This window comes from Carcharodon carcharias, chromosome 16 (assembly GCF_017639515.1).
Source record: "Carcharodon carcharias isolate sCarCar2 chromosome 16, sCarCar2.pri, whole genome shotgun sequence".
Classification (NCBI taxonomy): domain Eukaryota; kingdom Metazoa; phylum Chordata; class Chondrichthyes; order Lamniformes; family Lamnidae; genus Carcharodon; species Carcharodon carcharias.
The window spans coordinates 45,822,968-45,849,952 of record NC_054482.1 but is presented as its reverse complement, the minus strand read 5'-3'; the positions used below and the strand labels follow the sequence as shown (position 1 = coordinate 45,849,952).

The 26,985-nt window shown below is 38.6% G+C and overlaps 2 protein-coding genes across 6 annotated transcripts in view; one reads left to right on the top strand and one right to left on the bottom strand.

Annotated features, from left to right (window-relative positions):
- Nucleotides 1-25,566, top strand: part of tprb (translocated promoter region b, nuclear basket protein) — a 114,138-nt gene extending 88,572 nt beyond the window's left edge. For 2 of the 5 annotated variants that reach the window (XM_041207888.1, XM_041207887.1), the window contains exons 40-51: nt 2,687-2,878; nt 4,516-4,635; nt 6,497-6,587; nt 7,644-7,825; nt 10,818-10,889; nt 13,215-13,306; nt 13,841-13,947; nt 14,623-14,724; nt 18,749-18,908; nt 23,077-23,189; nt 23,949-24,047; nt 25,379-25,566. In XM_041207888.1, coding sequence (XP_041063822.1) covers nt 2,687-2,878; nt 4,516-4,635; nt 6,497-6,587; nt 7,644-7,825; nt 10,818-10,889; nt 13,215-13,306; nt 13,841-13,947; nt 14,623-14,724; nt 18,749-18,908; nt 23,077-23,189; nt 23,949-24,047; nt 25,379-25,431 — 1,383 coding nt within the window. In that variant the 3' untranslated portion in view covers nt 25,432-25,566. The remainder of the gene's footprint in view (nt 1-2,686; nt 2,879-4,515; nt 4,636-6,496; nt 6,588-7,643; nt 7,826-10,817; nt 10,890-13,214; nt 13,307-13,840; nt 13,948-14,622; nt 14,725-18,748; nt 18,909-23,076; nt 23,190-23,948; nt 24,048-25,378) is intronic. The other 3 variants (XM_041207889.1, XM_041207891.1, XM_041207890.1) reach the window with 3 other exon arrangements.
- A 37-nt stretch (nt 25,567-25,603) lies between these two features.
- Nucleotides 25,604-26,985, bottom strand: part of prg4b (proteoglycan 4b) — an 81,190-nt gene continuing 79,808 nt past the window's right edge. The window contains exon 13 of the mRNA XM_041207806.1: nt 25,604-25,689. Coding sequence (XP_041063740.1) covers nt 25,604-25,689 — 86 coding nt within the window. The remainder of the gene's footprint in view (nt 25,690-26,985) is intronic.

The following is a 26,985-nucleotide window of genomic DNA, read 5'->3' as shown; positions in this document are numbered from 1 at the left end:
TTTTTGGTCAGTGATTGACCCCTTTGGGATATTGATGGGGGAATTTTTTTTGGTACTGCTGTTGAATATAAAGGGAGTTGGTTAGATCCCCTCATTGGAGCTGGCCATTGCCTGGCACTTGTATGGTATAACTGTCACTTGTCACTTAGCAACCCAAGCTTGAATGTTATCTAGATCTTGCTGCATGTGGGTATGGACACTTTCAATATCTGAAGAGTTCTGAATGCAATTGAACGCTCTGCAATCATCCTCAATAAACTTGCTTCTATCATGGAGCGGCTACATATGGTTGAGGATAGGACACTACCTGAGGAACTCCTGCAGCAATACCCTGAGGCTGAAATGATTTTCATACAACAGCTGCAACCACCTTCCTTTGCTAAGTATGATTCCTATTGTCATCAATTTTACTAGGGCCCTATAATGTCACACGCAATCAAAAATGTTTCCTTGGATGCTAAGGCGACCACATTTGCCTCCTCAGATCAGCTCTTTTGTCCATGTTTAGACCAAGGCTGTAATGAAGCTGAAGTCCTGACGCAACCAAAGCTGAAAATCAGCGAACAGGTTATTGAAGAGCCAGTGGTGCAGAATGGTACTGTTGACTGTACCTTCCATTACTTTCCTGATTGCTGGATTGCTGCCAGTGTTGTAGCTACACTGAAGCAGCTTGGCTAGAGGAAGAGCTAGTTCATGAGCATCAGTCTTCAGTACTATTGCCAGGATGATGATGGGGCCCATAGCCTTTTGTATCCAGTGTATGTAACCATTTCTTAATATTACATGGTGTGAATTGATTTAGCCGAAGACTGGTGTCTGTGCTGTTGGGAGCTCAGGAGAACATCAAGATGGATCATCCACTTAGCAACCCTGGCTGAAGATAGTTGCAAATACTCAGCCTTGTCTTTTGCACTCAAGTGTTGGGTGCCATCATCAAGGATGCCTATGTTCTAAGAGCTTTTTCTTCCCTTTTGTTGTCCATCACCACTCATGGCCTGACCTAGAAGCACTTCATAGTCTTGGTCTGACCTGTTGGTTGTGGGATGGCTTAGATCTGTCTATGGGATCACTTGACATTCCTGACAGCATACTTCCTCTGTTGTTTAGTGTGCATTCCATTAACCTTTGATTTTTTTTTTTGCACCTACTGAGTAACTTTTAGTGATTTATGTTACTGAACAACCAAATCTTTTATGCTCCACACCACTTGGTTTAAACGTTAAGTATATTGTGTTGTAGCTTCACCAGGTTGGAAGCTCAGTTTTAGGTACACCTGGTACCTCTAGACATGCTTCTCTGGTTTTATGGTAATGCGACAATGAGGAATATTTTGGATTGAGTTAGTTTGTGGTTAATACAGTTCTTCTGCAGGTAGCCCATAGTGTCTCATGAATATCCAATTCTTGCCTGCAGGATCTATTCTGAATTTATCTGAATTTTTAAATTAAATTTATCAATTTAGCACATTGGTGCCACACAATACAGTGGAGGGTGTCTTCATTGTGAAAGTAGAACTTCATTTCCACAAGGACAGCACTGGTCACTCTCACCAATACAGTCATGATAGATGCATGTGTGACAGGTAGGTTGAAAGTGAGGCCAAGTAGGTTTCTCCCCTTCTTTAGGTTTTCTTCTCACGTGTTGAAGGCTCGGTTTAGCAAATTTCTTCAGGACTCCCTAGCTTGGCCAGCAGTGATGCTCCTGAGCCACTCTGATTGCAATTCCCCCACCAGAATAAATTTTGTGCCTGATAGTTTTATTCTAAGTGCAAATTCTTTCAATTGCATGGTTATCAGCCCAGTGACCCAGATTATGGAGTGCAATTTTTTTTTTGAGGTTTTAGGTTCACCATGATCTGTTTGTGGCAAATTACTGATTCTTCACAGATGCTTCTGCAGCAAAATTTGAGATTATGACAACTCGGCTGTCTCTGATCCTTTGTTTTGAAAATGAGATTAAGTTGGAGTGGCCAGCTGGAAATGGCTGACTAGGGAGTGGGAAAAAGTAGAACAACAGGTAAAAGTCTGCTTTGGGAGAAGCAGCATGGCACTGCATGGCTTTCTAGAGAAAAGTCTGGGAGGAAACAAATGAAGTGAGTGTGCAATGTAAAATCCAGGAGATTTATCTAAGGCTGACAGTTGGGAGCAGGACCAGTGGTGCGGGGAGAGAAACAATCCTTTTCATAACACAGCCAGATGCATTCATTAAAATGAGCAGTAGAAATGGGGGGTGGTGGTATGGGAGATTAAATTGCTTTTTTTCCAAAAAAGAGCTGAAGTCCAGCCAGCCAGAGGCAGATGTGGGGAGGATAACAAAAAGCTGGAGGCTTCATGGAGAAAGTTTTAAAAGTATTAAGAATAAAAATCATACCAAATGGTAAAACACTAAAATAAAAATATGGCATTGAATGAGAAACAGTTCTGAGATTGGTATCTGTTGTACACCTCAATAACTAACTCCATGTGGTAGTGATTTTTTTGCATTCTCCCAATGCAGAGTAGAATTTGGACATCTGACATTATAAATCCTTAAGTGTAACTTAGGTGACAATGGGAAGTAAGAGCATGTTGATGAAGACTGCATTTGTAACATTTTAAGAAGATAACAGATGATTCCACCAATGAAATTTCTGTAAAACTTCACATGGGAACAAATAGATTGTAATCAGTGACATCTTTTGTTGTAGGTGGTCATTGAAGATTATCCCCCTTCTCAACTGATGGAGGACAATGAAGAGACATCTCATTCTTTGGATTTGGTACCTCAACCACCCGAACACCAACAGAATACCCAGTCATCACAAAATTCTCAGACACAAACTGAATATATTATAATAGAGAGTGATGAAGATGCAGAAAATGAGGAGGACCAAGAGCAGGTAAAAATTCTGAAGATGAGTGTGTTGGAATCCAAATTATGCTCAGCCCGTACCTGTGACCAGCAACAGTGATGACTATCACTGAGGAAAATGTTGCTGAATAGTTTATAGATAATTTGGTGAAACACAAGATGAGACGAACTACAGCATAGAACAGGCCATTCAGCTCATGGTAATGTTTATGCTCCATTTGCTTCTCCCATCCTTATTTAACTAAATGTAATTCTCTCTTTCCTACTCCCTCCTGCTTACTTTGCTTTCCCCTTAATTGCATCTGTATGATTTTACCTTAAGTATGCACTGTGGTAGCAAGTTCCATGTTCTCGCCACTTCCCAGTTTTTTTTTCTGCATTCCCTATTTGATTTGATGATTGTCTTGGCATCTAGTTTTGCTTTTCCTACTGGAGTGGAAAGACTCTTGCCTGTTCAAATGAAAGCATTCATTATTTTAAGTCCTCTGTTAGGTCAACCATCAGATTTAAGAGACCCAACCTGTTGATCCTTTCCTGAATCTTTTTTGCATTCTCTTCAGTTCATCTGATCTAATGTGATATTCAGAACTTGGAGCCTTTAGTAGAAATTCAATTACTTCTCTACTATATGTGTTAATGTGGCTGGTCTATAATGGCTTGAACGCTTTGTAACTCCTCAAATATAGGTTTAATGTTAGATGTCTGCTGGACTTATTGCCACTACCCCTTTGCTGCTGTTGCCTCTTTGGATTCTTAATAGGTTAGCAAAGGCTCCAAGTTCTTTAACAGGGAGACAAATCAGGCAGATTACATCCATACATTCTAAAAGAATCCAAAGAGGCAACAGGAGCAGTATTAATTCTTTTAGAATGTATGGATGTAATCTGCCTGGACTAGGGTCTTATCCTCCTGAGTTTGATTAGTTTAAATTAAACATTTTGCCGTTTACTTTTAAATGTGGTTGTATCAGTTCTAGCAGTATCTTCCAATGTCATGTCCACCTGATTTGTCTCCCTGTTAAATACTGCAACATATAACAATTATAATATAATGCTTAATTTTAATTTACTGTTGTGTGGAATTTATCTAAAATGCTTGTACGCGCGCGCTTGCGTAAGCTTAGTGTCCCAAATCACTTTACAGCAAATTACTTACTTATGAAGTGTAGTTACTGTTGTGTGTAGGAAATGTGGGTGGCAGCAATGGTCACCCACTATCTTACCAGTAGTAAATAAACAACTATATCTATTTTAAGTGTTACCTCAGTCCAAAAAAAGCATTTGAGCAAGTAAGACCAAGAATGCTTGCTTGGGAGGATAAACCTTCTTTCATAATTCAACTTTGCTGAATTAGCAACATAGGTATTGGCAGATTGAAGTCTTAGCATTGAGAATTTCAAGTGATCCTGTTTGGTAATCTAATTTTGCTCCTGTATTGGATTATAGTTTCTCTGTAAAACAGAGTAACATCTCCAATTGCCATCACCAAACTAATATTTTGCTTGAGAACAAGACATTTGCGTGTGGAAATTTTGTGGGGTGCAGAAAAGAGAACATGTTAAGAACAGAATTTTATGAAGGAAGTTTACTTGGAAATGTATATTTTAGCTTTCCAGAGGTGCAAACTGAAGGTTCTGACCCCATTAACTGTTTTTGATTCTTGTAGGAGGAATATGATGAGGATGATGAGGATGATGATACTGGAATTGAGGATGGTGATGGTGATGGTGAAGATAGTAATGGGGGTAGTCCTGATGGCGAAGATAATTATGGTGGTGATACAGAGGTATGCAAAAATTGAGGTTTGAAGATCTTTCAAGACCCTGGAAGATAGATGTGAGTGAAGTGAGCTAAAATACAGTGATCAGGGTTGTTCATTTAAAGATACCGCTTCCAGAAACTTTTAAAAAAAAGAAATGTGGTTTCCTTGCATGCAATAATGAAACCAAAGAATCAAATTGGGTAAACAGAGGCTGTATGCTGAGTCTATACCAAACGTTTAGATTTCAACATACTGCACTCCAGATACTGTTTGTTTTGTATTCTATGTTCACCATGATACCTACAGGGTTAGGCCATTTCTTTTACATTATTGCTGATCTGTATCTCATATATTCCTGCACGCTACATATCCTTTGATAGATTTTTATTGGGTGTCAATCCCGCACCATGAAAATTATTTGACCCAGCATCCGCTTTCTATGTCAAGGGTCAAGTTCCACATTTTCACTATCCTTTGTGTGGAAATAATGGTTCCTCATGTCTTCACTCCAGAGGAAATAGTTTCTCTGACTGTACCCTATTGAATCCCTTTATCATTTTAAACACTTCAGTTATATCACTCCTCAGCCTTCTAAGCTGGGAATAATGCAAGCCAAGTATATGCAACCTGCCCTTCATAATTAACCCTTTAAGTCCTGCTATCATTGTGGTGAATCTGTGCTGTATCCCTTTCAAGGCCAACGTAATTTTCTTGAAATTTGGTGGCTAAAGCTAAATACTGTACCCCAGATGGAATGTGAACAACTCATTGTAACAACAGAAGCATCATTTGAACTCCAACCTCGCTTGAGATAACTGTCAACATTCCATTAACCTTTGTTTTTTTTTGCACCTACTGAGTAACTTTTAGTGATTTATGTTACTGAACAACCAAATCTTTTATGCTGCACACCACCTGGTTTAAATGTTAAGTATATTGAATTGTATTTGAGTTGATGTGATGACTTGTGTTTAACTCTGATGCTTTTTCTCACACTCAGTATTGTTGCCCCTTAAAATTCCTGTTCTCATCTATCCAGCATACTATGCACCCTAACTTGTATTATTTTGCAAACTTGAGTATACAACTCTCTCTCTTCATTGGAGTAATCTTTGTAAACAGTACCAGGTACCTTCTGACTAGCTGCCAAGAACTCAAACCCAGTGAATGCCATTTAGCAAGTAGTGACTCTCCTGTTTTATAGTGTGTACAAGTGGGAGATCTTTTGGGTCAAAGTGGTATCTGAGCTTGTAAAACTGGAACACTTAACCCCTCTGATAGTTTTGGTAATCTAATACCTGAGCTGAGTTGTCTGCTGTTAATGATTGACCAGCTTGGCTCATTAATCGACATTGCAATGTTTGACCTGTTGTAGAAACTGATTTTTTTAAGAGATGACTAGTTAGTATATCCATTTGATCCACAGACCAGTATCCAAACTATTAAATTAGTCCTATCTACATAAATAGTGGGAAGACTATCAGTAATTTCTAATGGTAGCTATTATCCTGCAATTAAGCTTTTGGAATAGTATGCACTAAACAAGGGCAGGAAATTTATTTGTATGGAATTCTTACTAGATTTTATCAGAAACTTGCATTTTGAACCCTTCTAATTTTGGATAATCTGTAACTTTGTTTCTGCAAAAATTTTTAAACACATTCTGAAAGTTTAATCATAACTTTGTACTGTACTTATTAAAAGTAGTTAGCTTAATAGGCTGCTTAATTTTTGGGTCAGTGACTTTTTCTTGACACCGTCAACATCACTCAGGGTTTTGAGTAATGTGACAGGTGAAATTAGACTGCTTAAATTTTGAAGTTTTGTGAGAAAGGAGCTTGTGACATTGAAGATAGACCACATCCTTTTCTCACCTTCCACATAGGGAGCTGATGGGGCAGAGCCTAGCACAGACAATGAGCAAAGTGGCAGCACTTGTAAGGAAGGAGAAAGTACCCAAATGCCAGAAGACAATTGTAAGTATTAGTAAATTCCTTGCATTTGAACAACTGAAAGATGAAGTAGACACTGGGTTAAAATTGCACCCTGCAATTTTGGTAACAAATGCCTTTTGAAATTCCTTGTCTTGCTTGTTTTGCAAAGGCACTAACTCAGTTACAGAAATGTCGATTGGTTTGGTTACAATATCAGACTGCAATTTTTCATATATACTATTAATATATCAGGATGCAGTTTCAGACCCTGTGTCCTTGCATAACTTTACGTATTCTGTATTGCACAAAGGTCAGCAGAAGATTTGTGCACAGCAGAATTGGTCACTGATGCTTAAAGACCCAGTTGTGGTTTTGTGCTAGGAAGGAACCTGAAAAGAGATCCAACCTGCAGGATGGTATTGAAAGGACCCAGCCTTTCCTTAACTGAACCTATCTGCATCTTTGTAACATTACTGTAACTTTTCGGTATGATGTGCTTTTTATAAAACCAGTACAGTAGTTGTTCAACATTGAGAGATTACAGCATTATTAAAGAATGGAGAAGCTCAAAATATCTTCACAATTGATGGGTCCATCTACTTTCATCTTACACACTTAGTTAAGTATATTTGCTTTATCAATTTGAGTAAATATGATGTCTGGAATTATCTTTTTTAACTTCTGACAAATGGGTGATAAATTGTGAATTGCATGGAAATAGACCTGACTAATCTTCACAACTTGAATGCAATTTTGGCATTAGAGTCATCAATTAATTTTTGTACCCTGGATATTATGGTGGGGGGAGGAAAGAAGTTTGGCATTAAGAGAAAAAACGGGGGCACTTAAGTAAAAGTGAAAAACAAATAAGTGATGCAATGAGCTGACTTGTGCTCAATAGATTATTGTATTGGAAATGTCCAAGTGCTTTTGGCAAAGATTGTGTTCTTGCAGTTATACCTAAAATTCTAGTTTGTAAAATTTGCAAGTTGTAAAGTCAGATGATTTTATAGTTCATATGCTACTGGTTCTATTGATTATGGAATAACGTGCTGAATTAGGACAAGGTTGTCTAGGTAAAATAATTGTTTTTGTCAGCAGCTGGAGGTGAAGGCAGTGTCCCCACTGCAGAGTCTTACGCCACAGAAACTTCAAGAGACCAGACCATGTCTGAAAGACAGACTCCACGACCTCTACGATCGCCACGGAGACCACCTCATCCTCTTCCTCCACGATTAACGATTCAACCTCCAGCACAAGAACTGGGACCACCTGCGCAGGTACCCTGAGCTTAAGTGGACAAATAATGAAGCTTAATGTACCCTTTAACTGCAACCTCAAGCTTTGGGGAACAGTTCTTCAGCCAACCAAAGGAGCTTCCACTATTGTCCACAAATTGAATTCAGTACCAGCATTTTGTTTAAAGATTGAGGGCATGATTAAATTTACACTGACTGCAGATTTTGACTTGCAAATGCATTCATAATTTTTCAATTACATCAGGAGTTCAGCAGTAGAGCTATTAAATGCGATTTGTTTGCCTGAATTCTGTTTTGTGTCTCAGTTATAAAATGAGTCTACAGCTTTTTTTGTATCCGAGTTTCCCAACATGGCTAAATTCAGGGGCAGGACCAGTCAATGTATACAAATGTGCTACTCTAGCCTTTGTACTCTGGCATTCATGCAACAGAGGTGGCTGTAATCCTTGGAGGTTCTACGGTGTATGGTATACTCTGTGCAAGTTTGAGTTTGACAACTTGAGCACTTTACTGTGAATTGTGATTTCTGAGGTCCTTTTCCTTTCCTCACTTGTTTTCCTGTCCTGCTTTCCTATTCTCCTTGAATAAGTCAACTGCCTCTGCTATCTCCAAAGGCTCGATCTAAGCACCTATCACTTCCTCCTTACCAGGAGAAATGTCAGCCTTCTAGTCTCTCCTCTTGCTGACGTCCATACCCAGCATGCTCACGTGGGGCTGATTTTCCTAATTTTTATCCTGGCCACCCCACTTACTACTAATTTGGACTCTGCCGATAGATTAATGATCACTGCCCTCCTCTGAATTTCCCCTTAAATGTCTAAGTCATGAGCAAATCCCTTCCATTTGCAACTTGCATTGGCATCATGGTTTTGACTGAAACTTGCCTGCCATTCTTTCAACTACCTGCCCTGTTCAAACAGTTGTGGTGTAGGTATAACCTGATTACATCATCTCTCTTCCTCTGCTTCTCATGACATCTTTACACTACCTTCAAAATACTGTCGGTATATAACTATGCTGACCCTGTGCCCTGCTGAACAACTATACAAGGGTGAAAGACAGTGCATGAATTTCCTTTTGGTGGGAATGGGCAGGGGGAGCGATTTAAACATTTGGCTATTTTGCCATTCTGGTTTGTAACCTATTGTAATTGGCTTCTTCAAATGAATACTTTCAGGGTGGGAGAGGTGTTTTGAGGAATTTCACCAATAAATGTCTGGCAGTTTAGAATTCCTTGTTATTAAAGGGCAGGTGTGTGCCAGGTGGACAAAGTCCACTAGGGAAACTTGATCATGCTATCACAATGGTTTAGCAATTTGTATTTATTTCGAGATGCCTGCACTGAATTCACCAAGACTTGGTAGATTTTTAAAAAAATAAGATTCAAATATCTATTACCAAAAAGATTTCAAGCAAATAAGACTACAAATTACTTAACTATAATTCCTAACTAACATGACTCCCAGTTATACCTCCTTGATGGCAATGGTCCAAAAATAGATTTTAGATTTTAAACAGATCCAGCAAAATAATATAATAGCCTGGACAGCGGAATTCCAAATGGCTTTTCTCCAGCTTCACTTTCGGTAGACAGCAGACTTATGCACATACTGGAGGCTTCATTAAGGTTATTTCACACTCTTCTGTTAGATCTCACATAGCCGCCTCCTGACACACAGGCTCATACTCCCTTATATATGTTTCTGTCTTAATATGTCAATTCTATAGTTACGTATGTCTTTGAAACTATCTCCCTCACAATAAAAACTTAAATGTTGCTACTGTTTATTGTCCTTAACCTTTGGGGAAAAATAAACGCATTCTTTACTTATCTGGCTAGTTGTAAATAGACTGAGATCCCTTTGAAATCCAAATCTCCCTTAATTATCTAAAAATGCAAATTTCCTTACATGCTAAGCCAGCATCCATGTTTACTCATTAGCATGTCAAGCACCTAGCTGCTTTTGATTTGAAGTTTGCAGTCTACTTGACTCCAAATGTAATTAAATCTCTCACACAGGCAAACCAAACTATACTTACCCCCATAAATCTACTTCACAAAAAAACAGAAAAACATTATGAGAATTATTATACATTCATGACATCTAGTTTAGAATGTTACTGATCTCTTGTGTTGGTCCTCAGGATGTGGTGTGGCTTTGGTGGATTTAAGCGGAAACAACTCACCTGCCCTGAAATTGAGTGCATCTGGCATTTTTGTGGTGTACTTAATCTGTTTGGTGCAACAAATATTGTTTATTTAAAAGCAAATTAAATGCATTTGTGAATAACAAAGTAGATGTTATTTCAAGTTTTGTTTTGTTAGTATACAATTTAATGAGAATGTGAAGGCAGATTGAAGATTGCGGTTTTCACAGGTTATATGATGGGCCGATATACCAAAAAAAGTTAAATTTTAGGCCCTGAGTTGATTCACAAAATACAACCCTTGAAAGAAAAAATCTGACATGAAGGTTTCACGTGCCCAAGCAGTTGTATTAAGATGTGCAATCATTGCCACTTATTGTGTATGTGTTCAACCTTAATGCCTTTGTTTAGAACCCTTGGTTGTACTATTTAGCAGATTGAGTCAGAGCCTGATTAGATTACTTTGAAAGTTTTAAAATGCTGTATGTTTGTTAACAATGGTTTATACTGCTTCAAAAGAGAATAATAGTACATAATGCCATAATAGTGCTCTACCAATACAATAAGTGGATCTGTGATACACAAGGAGTCCCTAAACTTTTCCTTGCTCTCTAAGTAATCTAGAGCAAAGCAAGTTCTTTTTCAACAGGAAGGCTGGAGAGAAAATTGTATGTAGATTTCATGTTTAAAGTGGTTAGCACAATGATGGTTTCTTGCAGATCTAGTGGGTACATTCTAAAGTCCAAGTATAAGTATGCCTGCCTTATCAGTTTTGAATGATGGAGATCTCTAATTTGACATTCATGGATCTTTTGCTTGAGGGATGCAGTCTTTCATTTGTGAGCATAGTTTTTCTGTTCTTCAGCGATTCCCACCAGCTAGGCGGCCTTCGTCAAGCCGAGGAGGAATCCAACTTACTCCAGGTGTTGGAGGTGTGGTAAGTAACAATGCCGTAGTTAAAATGCAGTCTTTTATATAATTACACAGTGTCACATTTTATGTGAGCTTTTCATTTGCAGTGTTATTTGTGACTTATATGCAGCCTGTTCCAAAAAAAATTGAAGCTTCTCCTTTTCACTAGTCTCCTGGGTTAATAGCTTTCCAAAATTGAACTCCCCACTGTAGATGCTTCAAACAAACTTGCATTTATCTAGAGCCAAATTGAATGTTTCTCAAGCATACTTTTAGTTGAAGGACCCTTTTTCAAATGGATTATTAATCACACATCACAAATCCAAACACTACAATCAATAGGAAAGTGATACATCTTTTAATGATGCTTTTAAGAAAATTGATCTAATTACTTAGAGTAGCAATTTGAGGACTGTCACACATGTAGACAGTGATCAGACAAACCAGATTTCGAGCAACATGTGATTTCGCTGGCATACTATTGCATACCAACAAGATTGGATATATTGGCTTTTAACAGGCAATCCGTTCGCAAATTGCATCTGATACAAATGGCAATTGACCAAATATGTATTAACACCATATTTTGATGTTAAACATCAAAGAAGGTTACTGTTTAAACTAAATTTTAAAAAAGACCATCTATGAAGAGATGCATTTCCTTCCCTCCAATTCTATTACAAAGCACTCACTTGAACATGACTTTCTAGACCTTTGAAAATTGAGCCTGTTTCTGTGCTTAATCATTCAAGGAATTTACAGTATTATTATATGGTGAAAAATTTAAGTAAGTTGAACTGACAGTTTTTTGCATTATTGCAAACTTAATATATACTTGAATAACAGGGCTGGCAGTCTTTTAATGGCACTTGTTCACAGCAGAGTCCAAATTGTACCAGAGCAGTGGGTGGCCTCTCCCTTCCCTCCCAAATGCAAGACTGATAAAAATCATGACAGCCAAGGCACCATCATCACAAAGAAGGTCAAACATTTGGGAGTGGGCATCTTTTAAGCTAACACTAACTCTTAACTTTTTCACAAGTGGGCAGCTTGCCCTTTTGTCTACCTTTTCCCCTGTGGTGTTGTTGCTCTTGCTCTTTCATGGACTTGCTGGGATATTTCCATAGACCCCATGGGGACCTCAGTTTGAGAACCACTGGCCTAATAGCAAAACACATCACATTACATGAAAGAAATGGAATGCACTGATTATTTTATACAGGCATAACAAATCAGCCAGTTTGTGTATAACAAAGCATGGGCTGACTGATTAATCTGTTTTTGGAATTGGTTGAGGAAGGAACCTCAGGAATAACTCAGTCAGTAGACCTTTAGCCTCCACCAGTATAACGTCTCATCTGAAGGGCATCACCTCTGAATGCAGCCCACAATCTTGTGTTGAAATATCAGTCCAGATTGTGATCCATTTCTGCAAAGGTGCTTTAACCCACAACCTTCTGATTTGGGTGATAGTGGTGCAAACTGGCAGTTAAACTAGTTTTCATTAACAAAATGAAACTGGAAGCTAGAACATAATATAAGGAAATCAAGCCTGCTCTGGTTTTCTGTTAAGATTGTGGCTTATATTTGACTCCATTCTACTTCTGTGCCAGATTCCTATATCCCTTTTTTGCCCTTAAGTACAAAAATCCATCTGTCCCGGCCTTGAATGGTTCAACAATTGAGCATCCACAGCTCTCTGGAGAAGAGAATTCCAGAAATTCAGAACTTTTAGTGAAGAAATTCTTCCTTACATCACCCTTAAATGATCGACCACTTATTCTGAGAGTACGCCTCCTGGTTCTGGGCTCTACAACCAGGAAAAACATCCTTTCAGCATTTACCCTTTCGAGTCCCCCCAGAATCTTGTATGTTTAGAAGAATGAGAAATCCTGTCATTAAGCTCCACACGAAAGCCCCACTGAACTTCCTCTCCAGCCATGATCCTTAACTCTGGCACCGTTGAGAAATTCCCAGCCATGTCTGTAGAGGACAACATTTATTTCCCTGACTGTACTATACCACTTCCCTCATTGCTTTTCTCTCTCCCTACTTGGATGCCCCCCCCACCTCCGTACTATCAGTTTGTTCATTCTCCTTGCAGCCCTTATTGTCATCTATACAGGCAACTATTCTGAATTTTTTAATATGAATACTATTTTTGGTTATTGCTAGTTAGTTTTAGCAACACCAAATTTGAGATTGAAACATTACTAATATCACATTTTGTGGTATAAAATACATTGGAGTTAAGTATAACACAGTGCCTATAATTTTGCATTGCTACAATTTTTTGGTTCTTTTATGTCCATACTGAGATCCTCTAAATTGTCTTGTCTTTGTCTAACAGCAACACTTCTTTGATGAAGATGACAGGATGGTGCCAAGTACACCTACTCTTGTTGTGCCTCACCGATCAGATGGGTTTGCAGAAGCTATTCAGTAAGTAGATTTCTGGATTATATCAAATAGCATGTGCAGAGGCTAATAACCAGCCTTTGTTTTGGTAGTTTAAATTCTAATTTGGATGTCCTTTGTCCAGTAAAAAAAACACTTTCAATCTTTTCGGAATTTTTAAATTGGGCACTTTGAACTCTAACGTGTGTTTGGCAGCAAGATATGTTATTGCACATTGTAAGTAAAAATCTCGTCGTAAGGTCAAAGCACTGAATTTGTATTCTGATAGAAACAAAGTTCTGAATTTGTACAGAAGTTAATCAAATGTGTTTTGTTACCACAAATGCCAAATACCAGAAGTGTCCTTTTCTGAATTTTATTCAACTTGACATTGATACCGAGGAAGCTAACACTTATTTCTTTTTTGCATTCACATGTTTACTGAAATAATTTTTTAAAAGGTAAGCAAATGGTGGTATCGTGAGCTATTCATAGGGGACTTTAGGTAGCAGATTTAGTTTTGTGCTTTTTTTTTTGCATAATTTGAGCTTTGAAACTTACATTGAAAGTTGTGGTTAGTTCTCCCCAGGTTACTGGAGTCCCTCGGTTCAGGTTTGGACCGCCTGAAGATATGTCTCAGACCAGTTCAAGTCAGTCAGACCTTGGACAGTTGGCATCACAAGGAGGTAATGCTTTTACCAAGGCTTCAAAATCTTAAATTGCAACAGCTTCAATTTATGTTATGCTCAAAGGGAGAAAGTATGTGAGATAATTGGGACTAAATTTCACTTGTATTTATTGCATTACTCAGTGCTTCCATTTTACAGGGTAAATCAACAACTGATTCAGCTATTTGCACACAATAACACTGAGTATATTTCATGGGGGGAGAGAAATGGGTTATTGTGCATTTAGAGCCTGCCCTTTTATAGATTAGTGGTTTGTTTTCTTTAATCATTCTTTTGTGCATTAGCCCTTTACTGTTCTGGTGTACTAAATTGAAGCCTTACATGTCACAATTGACAGTTTTCCGAATCACTTATCAAATGAATGTAGTAGGAACCTAGACTACTAGCACCATTGTTCCGTATGGCAGCAGTGGTCACATTTAGCATTGACCGGTGCTAGATATCACTCCATGAGGGAACAACCAGTTGAAACATTTACTCTTAATGAAATGTCAGAGGTTGTTATTGGAAGGCCAGTAACAGCAGCATTTTTAGAACACACAGATGACAATGCAGCTTGGGTCTGCAATAATTCAGGGCAGCTCGCTACCTTTTTGCTTGGGATCCGGCAATTTCTGGGAGATAGGCTTATTCTGATTTTGTTGAGAGTAACTCATCTCCTTGCCTCTATAGGGCTAGGAATGTATGAAACTCCTATTTACCTTGCTGCTGTTCATGAAGATGAATCTGGAGGCCGCAGTGTACCTACGACACCACTGCAAGTTCATGCACCAGGTATGGAATTGATTGGATTTGGTTTAATTGGAAGAAAAGCAACTGCGCTCCTGGAAGAGTAAGGGTGTTATTGCAATAATACTTAAAATAAGATCTTCTCTTGATTCTTTTGATCATACCGCCCAATTTTGGGCACTTAGTTTCTGTAGCAGAATTTCTGGGACATAGGTATTGCCATCTTCCCATGTAAATTGTATCCATTTCTTAGCTACATGCTTTCCCCCAGAGGCATAATCTGAAAACACAATGGACTGGATTTTCTCCTGTGATAAACGAATGGTATTAGCTATAAATAAGAGATATGATATGCCATCCTCTACAGAGCACTTGGGACCTTTAGTGAGTAAGGTAAACAGCTGTTTATCTGCTTAACCAGTCATTGAACAATCATTAATGAACACTGCAGAGTTTGAATTTGTCAAATCAGAAATAAAAATTGAAGTATTAGGGTGAAGAAAGATAGGATTCAGATAGAAAGAGATAAATGAAACATTAAAGAAGTTCTTTAGATCTCCCACAGTAATTAAAATCTGAAACAGAAAAAAAAATATTTCAGGGCGAATGAGGTTTGGTAATTAAGACCTGGCAGCTTACACTGGAATGGACAAGACTTAACTTTCAGGTGTGTTTAGTGGATATAGTTCAGTTAAGTACAGCAACTTCGTGCCATTTCATGTATTTCAATGCAGAGTTTCTTGGTGAGGTACTGGTGCATCATAGCTCCTGGAAGAACAGGGCATCTTGGACAGTAACTTTTCAGTGTTGAACTGTGCATATGTAATTGTTGGTAGTTGCTATCTCGTTTACACTTTAAGTAACCTCACCACTAGTTATAAAGGAAAATGCCAAGGAAACTTGTATACCGACCACAGAATCTCACAGTGCAAAAGAGGCCCATCGAGTCTTCACCAACACATGAGAAACACCTGACCTATCTGCCTAACCCCATTTACCAGCACTTGGCCCATAGCCTTGAAAGTTATGACGTGCCAAGTGCTCATCCAGGTACTTTTTATAGGCTGTGAGGCAACCCGCCTCCACCACCCTCCCAGGCAGCACATTCCAGACCGTCACCACCCTCTGGGTAAAAAATCTTTTCCTCACATCCCCCCTAAACTTCATGCCCCTCACCCTCAACTTATGTACCCTTGTGACTGACCCTTCAACTAAGGGGAACAGCTGATCCCTGTCCATGCCCCTCATAATCTTGTACACCTCGATCAGGTCACCCTTCGGTCTTCTCTGCTCCAACGAAAACACCCCAAGTCTATCCAACATCTCTTCATAATTTAAATGTTTCATCCCAGGCAACATCCTGGTGAATCTCCTCTGCACCCCCTCCAGTGCAATCACATCCTCCCTATGATGTGGCGACCAGAACTGCACACAGTACTCCAGCTGCGGCCTCACCAAGGTTCTATACAACTCCAACATGACCTCTCTACTTTTGTGATCTATGCCTCGATTGATAAAGGCAAGTGTCCCATATGCCTTTTTCACCACCCCACTAACATGCCCCTCTGCCTTTACCACATTTTACCAAAACTCCTTTCAGCCCCTCCACAGCATCTTATCAAGAGTACTGCCCAACATCCATTACCACATGAGTCAAAATTTCACCTCGTTAGATATTGTGAAGATAAAGCTTTCATTTTCAGTCTCTTCTGCATAACCAGTTGCTTAGCCACCGATTTCATCTCCTTTCCCTGTCTCAGGCTGAACCAGACTGCTTGCAACTTTATCCTATCTGGCCCCAAATCCTTTCCATCTTAAAGGCTGCCTACTTCCTCTATAATATCGTTCGTCTCCATTCCTGCCTGAGTTCATTTACTGCTGAAGCCCTTATGGATGCCTTTGTTATATTCAGACTCTACTCTTCTAATGCTTTTCTTACTGGCCTCTAATCTGCTTTGCATAATCTTAAACTCATCTAAAACTCTGCCTGCATCCTAACTTGCACCAGGTCCTGTTCACCTATTAACGTGTTTAGCTACATTGGCTCCCAATCTTCTGATTCCTTGGTTTTTAACATTTTCATCTCCTTATCCAAATCTCCCTCTGCAGCTGTTCATTTGTCTCTCATTTGTCCACCACCTGTCAGGAAATTCTATATTTCTCCAACTCTTGTGCATTCCCTAAACTGTTTGCCAGACCTTTGGTGGCTGTGTTCAGCTGTCTAGGCACTTATCTATGCGATCTCCTCTCCCCTCAAATCTCTCCACCTTTCTCTCCTCCTTTTAAGACTCTCCTTAAATCCCATCTGTTTAACCAAAATTTTGCTTAGTTCTAATATCTCTGGCTTGGTGTCAAATTTTGTCCAATAACACTTTAATGAAGTACCTTAGGATATTTTACTATGTTAAAAGTACTATATAAATGCAAATTGTTGTTAAGAACTCTGTTCTGTCAGGAGTTTGAATTTATTTGGTGCTGACTGACAGATCTTTGAAAAATAAACTTTGTGTTTGTGTTTGAAAAATAAGTATCTGCTGAATTGCAAAATAAGCCTAAATGCAAATGTTTGCATTTCATTGTCACCATATTTTGTTTCTAAGCTATGTTCAGTACAGCTAATGCAGAGATGTTGTATAGTGCACTTTTTGTTTGTATAGCAAATGAAATGGTAAACTTGGCAGTTGCAGGCTTCTAACATTTAACATTAAACTTTGAAAACAATTATTTTTATGACTTTTTTTCCTTTTGGGGGAGAAAATATCACAACTCATTTATTCTGTAGTCCTTTCAGGATTTAACTTTTTTCTGAAACAAATACCTGGAAAAACTCAGCAGGTCTGGCAGCATCAGCTATTTCCTATTTTTACTTAGTTCTGTTGAAGGGTCATGAGGACTTGAAACGTCAACTGTGCTCTTCTCGGCCGATGCTGCCAGACCTGCTGAGTTTTTCCAGGTGTTTCTGTTTTTGTTTTGGATTTCCAGCATCCACAATTCTTTGCCTTTATTTAATTTTTTTCTGTTGGCTTTTTGTAACCAAAAAACAAAATTGAGGTATTTGTGCAATTCCCCTAATTTTAAAGAGGTTGAAAGACAACTGATGGGATGAGCCTCATAGAGCATGGATCTGTTGCCAAATGGCCTGTTTCTGTAGCAACATATTTTTATTGTAACATGATATAATGTAAATTATTTGTCTTGCAGCTGTGCTGCATATACTTGCAAAAATTTCTGAACAAACCAGAAGAGATTCTAAGGATCTCATCATTATTTACATTTAAAGTTTTGCAGAATTTCATATTAATGTAATGCTGGTTAAGCGTCAGTCTGAATATTTGATTCTTGCTTATTTAAAATTGAGTAACTCATTCCCTTCACTCATTGAATCTTAAAATAGTTGTCTTTTTGCTAAAATATAAACATCCTCATTTTTTTCTATAATGTAGAATCAGTTATTGGGCAATAGGCAATACCTGAGATTAGTTTGTATTCATGTGCTCAGTGGTTGCATAAACCAGTATTCTGATTTATTTAAATATTCAATTCCAAAACTGGTTAAAGCCAGTGCATATAGTAGAACATAGACAATGCTTACATTATAGCAAAAGCAAGTAGTCAAAATGAAAGTTGAATTATATGTTTATTTAAAATATAATACAATATAATTTCAATATAATTTACTGAGCTGCAGCACTGGATTCACCTCTGATTACATGAACAGGTTTTGGGAGTTTCACTAAGATAAAACCAAATACTGCAGACGCTGGAAATCGGGAATAAAAACACATTACTTGAAAAACTCAGGTCTGGCAGGATCTGTGGAGAGAGAAAGTTAAAGTTTCGAGTCCACATTCGACCTGAGTTTTTCAAGCATTTTGTTTTATTTGGGAGTTTCACTCGTGTAATATGGAGCCGTGCCTGTTTAATACGCAGGCAAGAAAGTTGTAAGCCTTACAACTAGCTCACTTGCCCTCATAATTATGAAATATTGATGTCTTTTAGCACTTTACTATCATGCTCATATTTCAGTTTGCTTAGGTGACTAATGTTTTGCTACTTTGTTTTCTTTCAGTAACAGTTTTCAATGAGGGTACACAATCAGATGTAACTGAGCATGCTTCTCAATCTGTTCCCATGGTTACAACATCCACGGGAAGTCTGTCTAATACTGCTGACTCAGGAGGTGGTGATGATGGGGATGAAGTGTTTGTGGAAGGAGCAGACCAAGAGGGGTAAGATAGAAGACACACCTTGCAATCTGTGGTCCTTTTTTTTTCTTAAACTATTTAATACAATATATTACATTAATTCACTTTTACAGTTTTTATTGTTACACTTCTGAAAATGAATAAGTAACTCAATACTTCATTAAATTTCAATTGATTTGGAATGCTAATTATGTTCTGAATTAGCTCCACATTAAAAATCCCCGTAACCTTAATTGATCAACAATGGTTAGTAATGTTGGGCATTGTAGAATGTTAAGTGTATGAATATTTGTAAAAAGGATGAGGGAAAACAACCAAATCATCTCTTGCCTGATTCAGCCTTTTATGACCCGTGCTCTCCTATCTCTGTCTTCAGGGAGAGGAAAAATCTTGTGGTTAATTTGAGGAAAACACTAGGAAATTTGTTTGTAATTGCCTAAGGAAATTAAGTTAATCTGCTGGAGACTGTGGCACTCCATGAAGCCTTCTAACCCCACTTAATTAATTTACCTCTTAATGGTACAGTACTTGTCCACTCACCATACACATATTTTGGTAGGTTATTTTTGACTAATATCCTTTGTGAAAAGCGTTTAATAAGTCTTATAAACTAATTATTTACCATGTTATGATCCTAGACCAGACCCCCAAGTTGCTAATATCCAATTGGGGATCAATAATGTATGTTTAAAGTAAACAAAGTTTGAGATTCAAGACACTTAGTCAATAAAGCCACAAGATTCCATGGAATGCGAACAAATATAAACTTTACTATAGAAGGTCACAAAACAGTTTAACCCTCGGGCGTAAAATGAGGTGCACGTGAGCTGACAGGCGAGCTGTGGTCAAACACCCACAGTGTCTTTGTTGCAAATCCATGAGTCCATGAATTTTTCAACAACCCAAAATGCTGAACTGTGCATGTGCAGCCTGTTCCAGTCTGCATGCGGGGAAACTGAGGTTTGTGCCATTTGGAGTTCCTGACCTCTGCTCTTAGCAAGAAGGTAAGTTGGCTTTCGTAACAGCCACAATAACTTGAATAAATATTATAACTCATTTGGAAGGATTTTATGCTTCAGCTCCTTTTTCCTAATTAGGTAAAATATAAGCAAAATTCTGCTGATGCTGTGATTTTAAAATAACAAAATGCTGGAAATACCCAGCAGGTCAGACAGCACCTGCAGCAAAAGAAACACAACTTTCAAGTTGATGTCCTTTCATCAGAATGCAATAATTTAGATGTGACTGGTTTTAAGCAAGTACAAAAGCAGGGGAAGTGGGAGGGGAGGGTCTGTGATAGTGTGGAAGGCAGGAGTAATTTAATGACAGAAAGGATGGTCCAAGGAAAAAAGGGAGTGGTAATGGGGGCAAGAAAAGAAAAGATGTCAAGAGGAGGTGTAAATTGAAATAGCTAAATTATTACCAACTGCTGCTGCCCAAAAGATGGTAGCTATTTTTATGATCTGAAAGTGTTGAACTCATTGAATCTGGAAGGCTGTCAAGTATCTAATGAAAATGAGGTGCTCTTCCTGGAACTTCTGTTTAGCTTCAATGGAACAGTTTTGAAGGCTGTCTAAAGCAGAACCTGATCAACCCCTCGTGATGAGTGCAGTGTCTATTTATGTATTTCAACAATGCACACCAACTTAAACAATAACAACTTGACGTGACATATCGTAAGTACTTGAACAACGGTTTGACGCTATTTCAGGTGATAGAAGCAAAGGTGTGGAGCAGCGTGTAAATGGCAGCAGGACCTTGAAATTATAGTTCACTCAAATGGCTGTTAAATGAACTATCACTAGCTTTGACAAGTTTCCCATTCAGTCTTCCTTTTATATATAATCATATATGTTCAGTTTTACAGTAACACTAGGCTTTTCTCATCTCCCTGGCTGAAAGGGAGGGGTGGCCAAACTGTGGTTCTCAAGCCACATGAGGCTCTTTTACACACTAACTCCTGATGGTGTGGATTCAGTGACAGAAATAAAAGATTTCTCTGCCTAAAACTGCTGAAGGTGGATTGCAGAATTCTTTAAAGTTAGATTGCTGAGAAGTTATCCTAATCACTTCAGTCAAATCTGATGTTTCAATCTTTCTAAACATTCAGAGATCTACAAACTCCTCCATTTCCTGATTTGATAAATCACTTAAACTTTGGGTGTAAGTTTCCCAGCTGGGTGGAGGCAGGATCAGGTGGAATTTTCCCAGCCTGGGGGAGGTGGGATTGGGGGATTGAAAAATAGTGGAAATGGCTGTTGGGCTGACTATCCCTGAAGTTTTCTGGCTACTTGCTGGCCTTTCAGTGGTGGGATGGGAGTGAAGTCAGAAACGCCAATGGCAGAGGATAGCTGCCATTGAGAAGCATGCTCAGTTATATCTGAGGGTTGTGGATGACTTGTGTTAGACATCTTTCCATTGGCACAATGGAAGTCAATAAGTAGGGTGTCTTAAAACATAGTTACAAACCAGTATCCTAGTATTCAGTGACGTAGTATACTTGATGTTTCCATTTGTTAAGCGTTACAACTGGTAATCTTAGAGCCATAGAGGTCTACAGCACAGAAAAAGGCCCTTTGGCCCATCGAGTCTGCGCCAGTCAAACAAGTACCTAACTATTATCCCATTTTCCAGCACTAAGCCATGGAATCGCAAGTGCACATCCAAATACTACTTAAATGTTTTGAGTTTCTGCCTCTACCATCCTTTTCAGGAAGTGAGTTCCAGATTCCCATCACCTTCTGGGTGAAAAAACTCTTCCTCACATCCCTTCTAAATCTCCTGTCCCTTACCATAAATCTATGCCCCCTGGTTATTGATCCCTCCACCAAGGGGTAAAGTTCCTTCCTGTCTACCCTATCCATGCCCCTCATAATTTTATATACCTCAATCATGTCCCCCTTCAATCTCCTCTGCTCCAGGGAAAATAACTCCAGACTATCCAATCTCTCATAAATAAAATGCTCTAGCCCAGGCAACATCTTGGTAAATTTCCTCTGCACACTCTCTCAATCACATCCTTCCTATAATGTGGATTCCAGATCTGCACGCAATACTCTAGCTGTGGCCTAACCAGTGTTTTATACAGTTCCAGCATAACCTCCTTGGTCTTATATTCTATGCCTCGACTAATAAAGGCAAGTATCCCATATGCCTTCTTAAACATCTTATCTACCTGTCCCACTACCTTAAGGGACCAGTGGACATGCACGCCAAGGAACCTCTGATCCTCGGTACTTCCCAGGGTCCTGCCATTCATTGTGTATTCTCGTGTCTTGTTTGTCATGCCCAAGTGCCTCACCTCACACTTATCCGGACTAAATTCTATTTGCCACTGACTAGCAGGACTCTGGGAGGTACCGAGGATCAGAGGTTCCTTGGCGTGCATGTCCACCGGTCCCTTAAGGTAGCTGGATATCCTGTAATCTAAGGGTATCCTCCTCACTATTTATCATCCCACCAATTTCGTGTCGTCTGCGAACTTACTGATCAACTCTCTTAAATTCAAGTCTAAATTGTTTATATATACCACAAACAGTAAGGGACCCAACACCGATCCCTGTGGGAACCCCACTGGACACAGCCATCTAGTCACAAAAATGCCTCTCGACCATCACTCTCTGCTCCCTGCCACTTAGCCAATTCTGGATCCAATTTGCCAAATTGCCTTGGATCCCATGGGCTCTTACCTTCGTTAACAGTCTCTCATGTGGGACCTTATCAAAAGCCTTGCTGAAGCCCAAGTAGACTACGTCAAATGCATTGCCCTCATCTACACACCTGGTCACCTCTTTGAAAAATTCAATCAAATTTGTCAGACGTGACCTCCCCTTAACAAAACCTTGCTGACTGTCCTTGATTAATCCCTGCCTCTCCAAGTGTAGATTAATTATGTCCTTCAGAATTGCTTCCAATAGTTTCCCCACCACTGAGGTTAGACTGGCTGGCCTGTAGTTCCCTGGTTTATCCCTTCCTCCCTTCTTGAGTAACAGTGCCACATTGGCTGTGCTCCAGTTTTCTGGCACCTCTCTTGTGGCCAGAGAGGTATTGAAAATTATTGCCAGAGCCCATGGGATCTTTTAATTTGATCCCTTTCAGTTTGGTTTTTTCCCCTGATGACTTGTTTAATTGAGAAGTGCTTCAACCCCATTAATTCATTGGTTGACAAACTAAGCATATCTTATTTCTTCAGTCTTAGTTCGGACGTAATGTTGGAAATTGAAGGGCATCAGGAGGAAGAATCTGCTCAGCCATCTGAAGAGGCAGACCTCCCATCCACTAGCCAGGATCCTCCTTCCAGTTCAGGTAAGTCATTTAAAAGGGCACTTTTGGAGTTATGTATGTTTTCTTACTGAGCTTTGCACATATATGCTTGTACATAGTGCAGCAAACCCTTTTCTTAACAAGCATTAATGGTGAAGCATTAATCCAGTGAGCTATCAAAGTGTTTTAACAAATGAACAAGAGAGTTGATTTTGTTCAATGAAATGTAATAGAATGCATATCTGGTATATGTAAATTTAGGAAAAATTGCACCTTCTCAGGAATGGTTTTTTAAAAAAATGTACTTGCATGCAATTAAATTCCCTGCCTGGGAAGGCCATTTTTTATATATTTTTAAAAAATCCTATGTGTGCCTATGTCAGCAGTCAATTCTCTGGATGTTGCCTTTGTTTAGTTCCTTTTCCTAGCATTTGTTTGGAAAATGAAAGCGAAATGCCTCTGTCAATATATGCTTGAGTGCATCCAAGAGATGTAGTACAAAATTGGCCTGATGCACAGTGCTTAATTCTGAAGGACAGTATTTTATATTGTGATATCACATCCCATAGCGTATGATTACCTGTTTTTCTGATATGGTTTTAATTTTTAAAAACATACTATACAGTCGAACAGGATAGTTGATGTCATTGTAAATATTGACCTGGTCTATCTGTAATTGAGCTGTCTAGCAGTAATGAAGCTTTGATAACCAATCACAACAGCCATAATTTTTGGTTATGTATGCACCGCTACATAATATTGCCTCTGGATTTTAATTTTTACTTTGAAATCTTTTGGTAGATGCCAGTGTCAGTCAGCCGAAACCTTTGAGAAGAGTACGACTTTATCCACAGATGGGGAGAACTGTTGTTCGAGGGCGGCAGTTTATTAGCCGAAGAGGTAAGGCCCTGTTCAATTTATATAACTCAGGTTTGGAAAGAAATCTTGGAATGCTTTACAAGGGGAAAGATGAAGACAAAACAAAGTAGGAATTTAGGCTGGAGACTGAAGGCATAGTCCAGGACATGGATTTTAAGATGTAAGAGAGAGGTAGCAAGGCAGCAATTTTGTGAAGGCATGTCAGAGTTATGACAAAGACATGCTTTCTTTTTGGGAATTGGGGAGCAGGTGGTGATTGGGAGGAGACTGCCAACAAGTAATTAAACCAGCTATATTCAAACTGGGATGTAAGGTTGCAGGTGATTACTTAGACTGGAGGAATTTTGAAATTGGTTCACTTGGCACAAGGAGCCAGAGAGTTTTTGCAAGGATGATCATGGGATTCAAGATCTAGATTTAGCTAATGAAGGTCATGGGTCCTGTTGGCTCCCAAGGAAGGCAGTTGAAAATCCAAGTTTGGGGTAATTAAGTCATGGACTTAATCATTTTAAATCTATATTTTAAATGCATCACATGTACTTTGCATTAAAAAAGGCAGAATATGCAGCTTTTGCTTCATTTTTATTATACAGTACTTGATAACACAGGAATGAGACAAGAATTAGCAATTGCTGTCTACAATAGAAATCATCTTTTCAAACGTTAACACAAATCAACTTTTGAAATTAATATATGTCCTTTATGGCAGAAAATATATTAACATTTTCAAAATGACTATTGCTAAAAGCATTAAGCAAAAGAATTTAGTTGCAATCAAAGATGCAAGGCTACTTTGTACCTTGTAAGGAGAAAGCAAATTTTATACTTTTTTTCTTTGAGTAAATAAATTATATTTGATTTCCTAATATAAAGTAGAATGGGAATATCTGATGTATAGCCTTTCCTAGCCCCAAAGTACATTTCAAGCTGTCAAAGCGCCTGGTTTGTATGACTTCTGATTCTGTTTGCAGTTGAATTAATGTGTGCTTGTTTGATCCAGTAGGTAATACACATTCACATACAGGGAAGCTTGAACACAGATTAAATTTGCCAACTTCCAGGGCTGGCTTTTAAATATTTTGCTGTGTTTTCTGATTATCCTTGCTGCATTTCTATTATTGAACATTCTAAACCAGAATAGTAATTCAAAAAGCTACGGTTTTAGTTAAAGTCTAAATCCTAATTTAATTTTACAAGTTGAACTGGCTTTCATTTTGATTGCAAAAATTTATCTGGGCTCTGCATGTCACATTGTTTTGCCAACTTCACTTGGCATTTAAAAATGTTTTCAAGTTAAATCATCAGTATAGCTTTAGGTTTCAAGTTATTACTTGCATGTTTCTTCTTTGTAGGTATGAGTCATTCGATGGCGGGAAGAGGAATAAACAGAGGAAATCATAATTGAGCGCACGTACCCATGATGCGTATTGATCCCTGGCTTGTCTTGTTGCAATAGAACTAAAATTTCGGAACTTCATACATTTGTGGGTACTTGTCACAATGTAATCTTCTCATTGAAAAATAAAACGATTTCCTTTTACACTGTGGTGAAGCTTGAACTTTTCTTGGAAGGTTTTCTAATTGCATCCATACAAGTCCTTCATTACGCTTCTTCTTGTATTAATGGCCTTCTGGTTAGCAGGATCAACGGTGTAGTACTTATCTAAATGGAGAGGAGTGAAATGAGGGGAAAATGTTGTCAAACAAAGGCAGCATTTGGTTTTATTTTAAAATTGAATTAGTGTTTCTTCTACAGTGATGGATGGAGTCGGAGGGAAAAAACCTGTCATACTAAACTTTGGTTGTGTTGAAATATCAGTGGCATGCCTAGACTGCTTAGATAATGAAGTATGCCCTGACCTGGACTACTTCAAGCCTTTGAAGTGTTGTATATGGGACTTTATAAAATGAACCAATTGTTTCTCAAACTGATTAGGGAAGTGAGGCAGGAGAAGCAACTTTGTTTATACAAGCTCCTGTGACAATTTCATTTTTGTCACAAACTGCTGAATGCAATTTTTTCTTTCTATGTTCAGACAATTGCAAACCATTTTTGCATAGGACTGGTTGGCCATACAGCCCCTTGAGCCTGATCTGCCATTCTATTGGATCATTGCTGATCAGTACCTAAACTGCATTTATTGACCCTTGTATGGCTCCTGATACCTTTACCCAACAAATATGCATTGAACTGTCTCAAATTTCAATTGTCCAGGTATCCATAATTTTTGGAGCAAAGAGTTCGAGATTTTCACTGCCTTTTAAATGGGAAAAGTTGCTAACTCTAAACATTTGAAGATTTGCCTTCATTCTAGATTGCCTACTGTGTCGAATCCCTCAATTAGGTCACCTCCCTTCCATCCAAACTGAATGGACTATGAGCCATGTTAGGATGCAAACTTGCATTCTAACTTAACCCTTTAAGCCCTACAGGTATTCTGGTGAATTGATGCTGCACTGCCATCTAGGGCCAATATATCCTTCCTGAGATCCAGTGCCTAAAGCTAAATGTGGTATTCTAGATAGTCTGACCAAGTCTTTTGTACAGCTGAACTATCAATTCCTCTTTTGTGAATTCCAACAATCTTGCAATAAAGGTCAATGTTAGTTAGCTTCTATGATTTATTTTTGTTCCTGAACACAAGCTGTGTTTTGTATACATGGACACTTAAATCCCATTGCATCTCTGTTTCCAATCTCTTTATTAACAGAACGTTCTGATTTGTTGTCCTCTTGTTTTCAAGTGAATGGCCTCGCACATCCATCACATTGAAACTACTGTTTTGAATATTATTTGTGTGACTTCCTACCTCAATTTATACAACTTGCTGTGCCCTGACAATTGAGATAAACTGACAGGTCTGTAGCTACCTGTTTTCTCCCTCTCCTTTGTTAAATACTGGAGTTATGTTTGCAATTTAATGATCCACAGGCAATCTAGAGATTTGAAAATTTGACT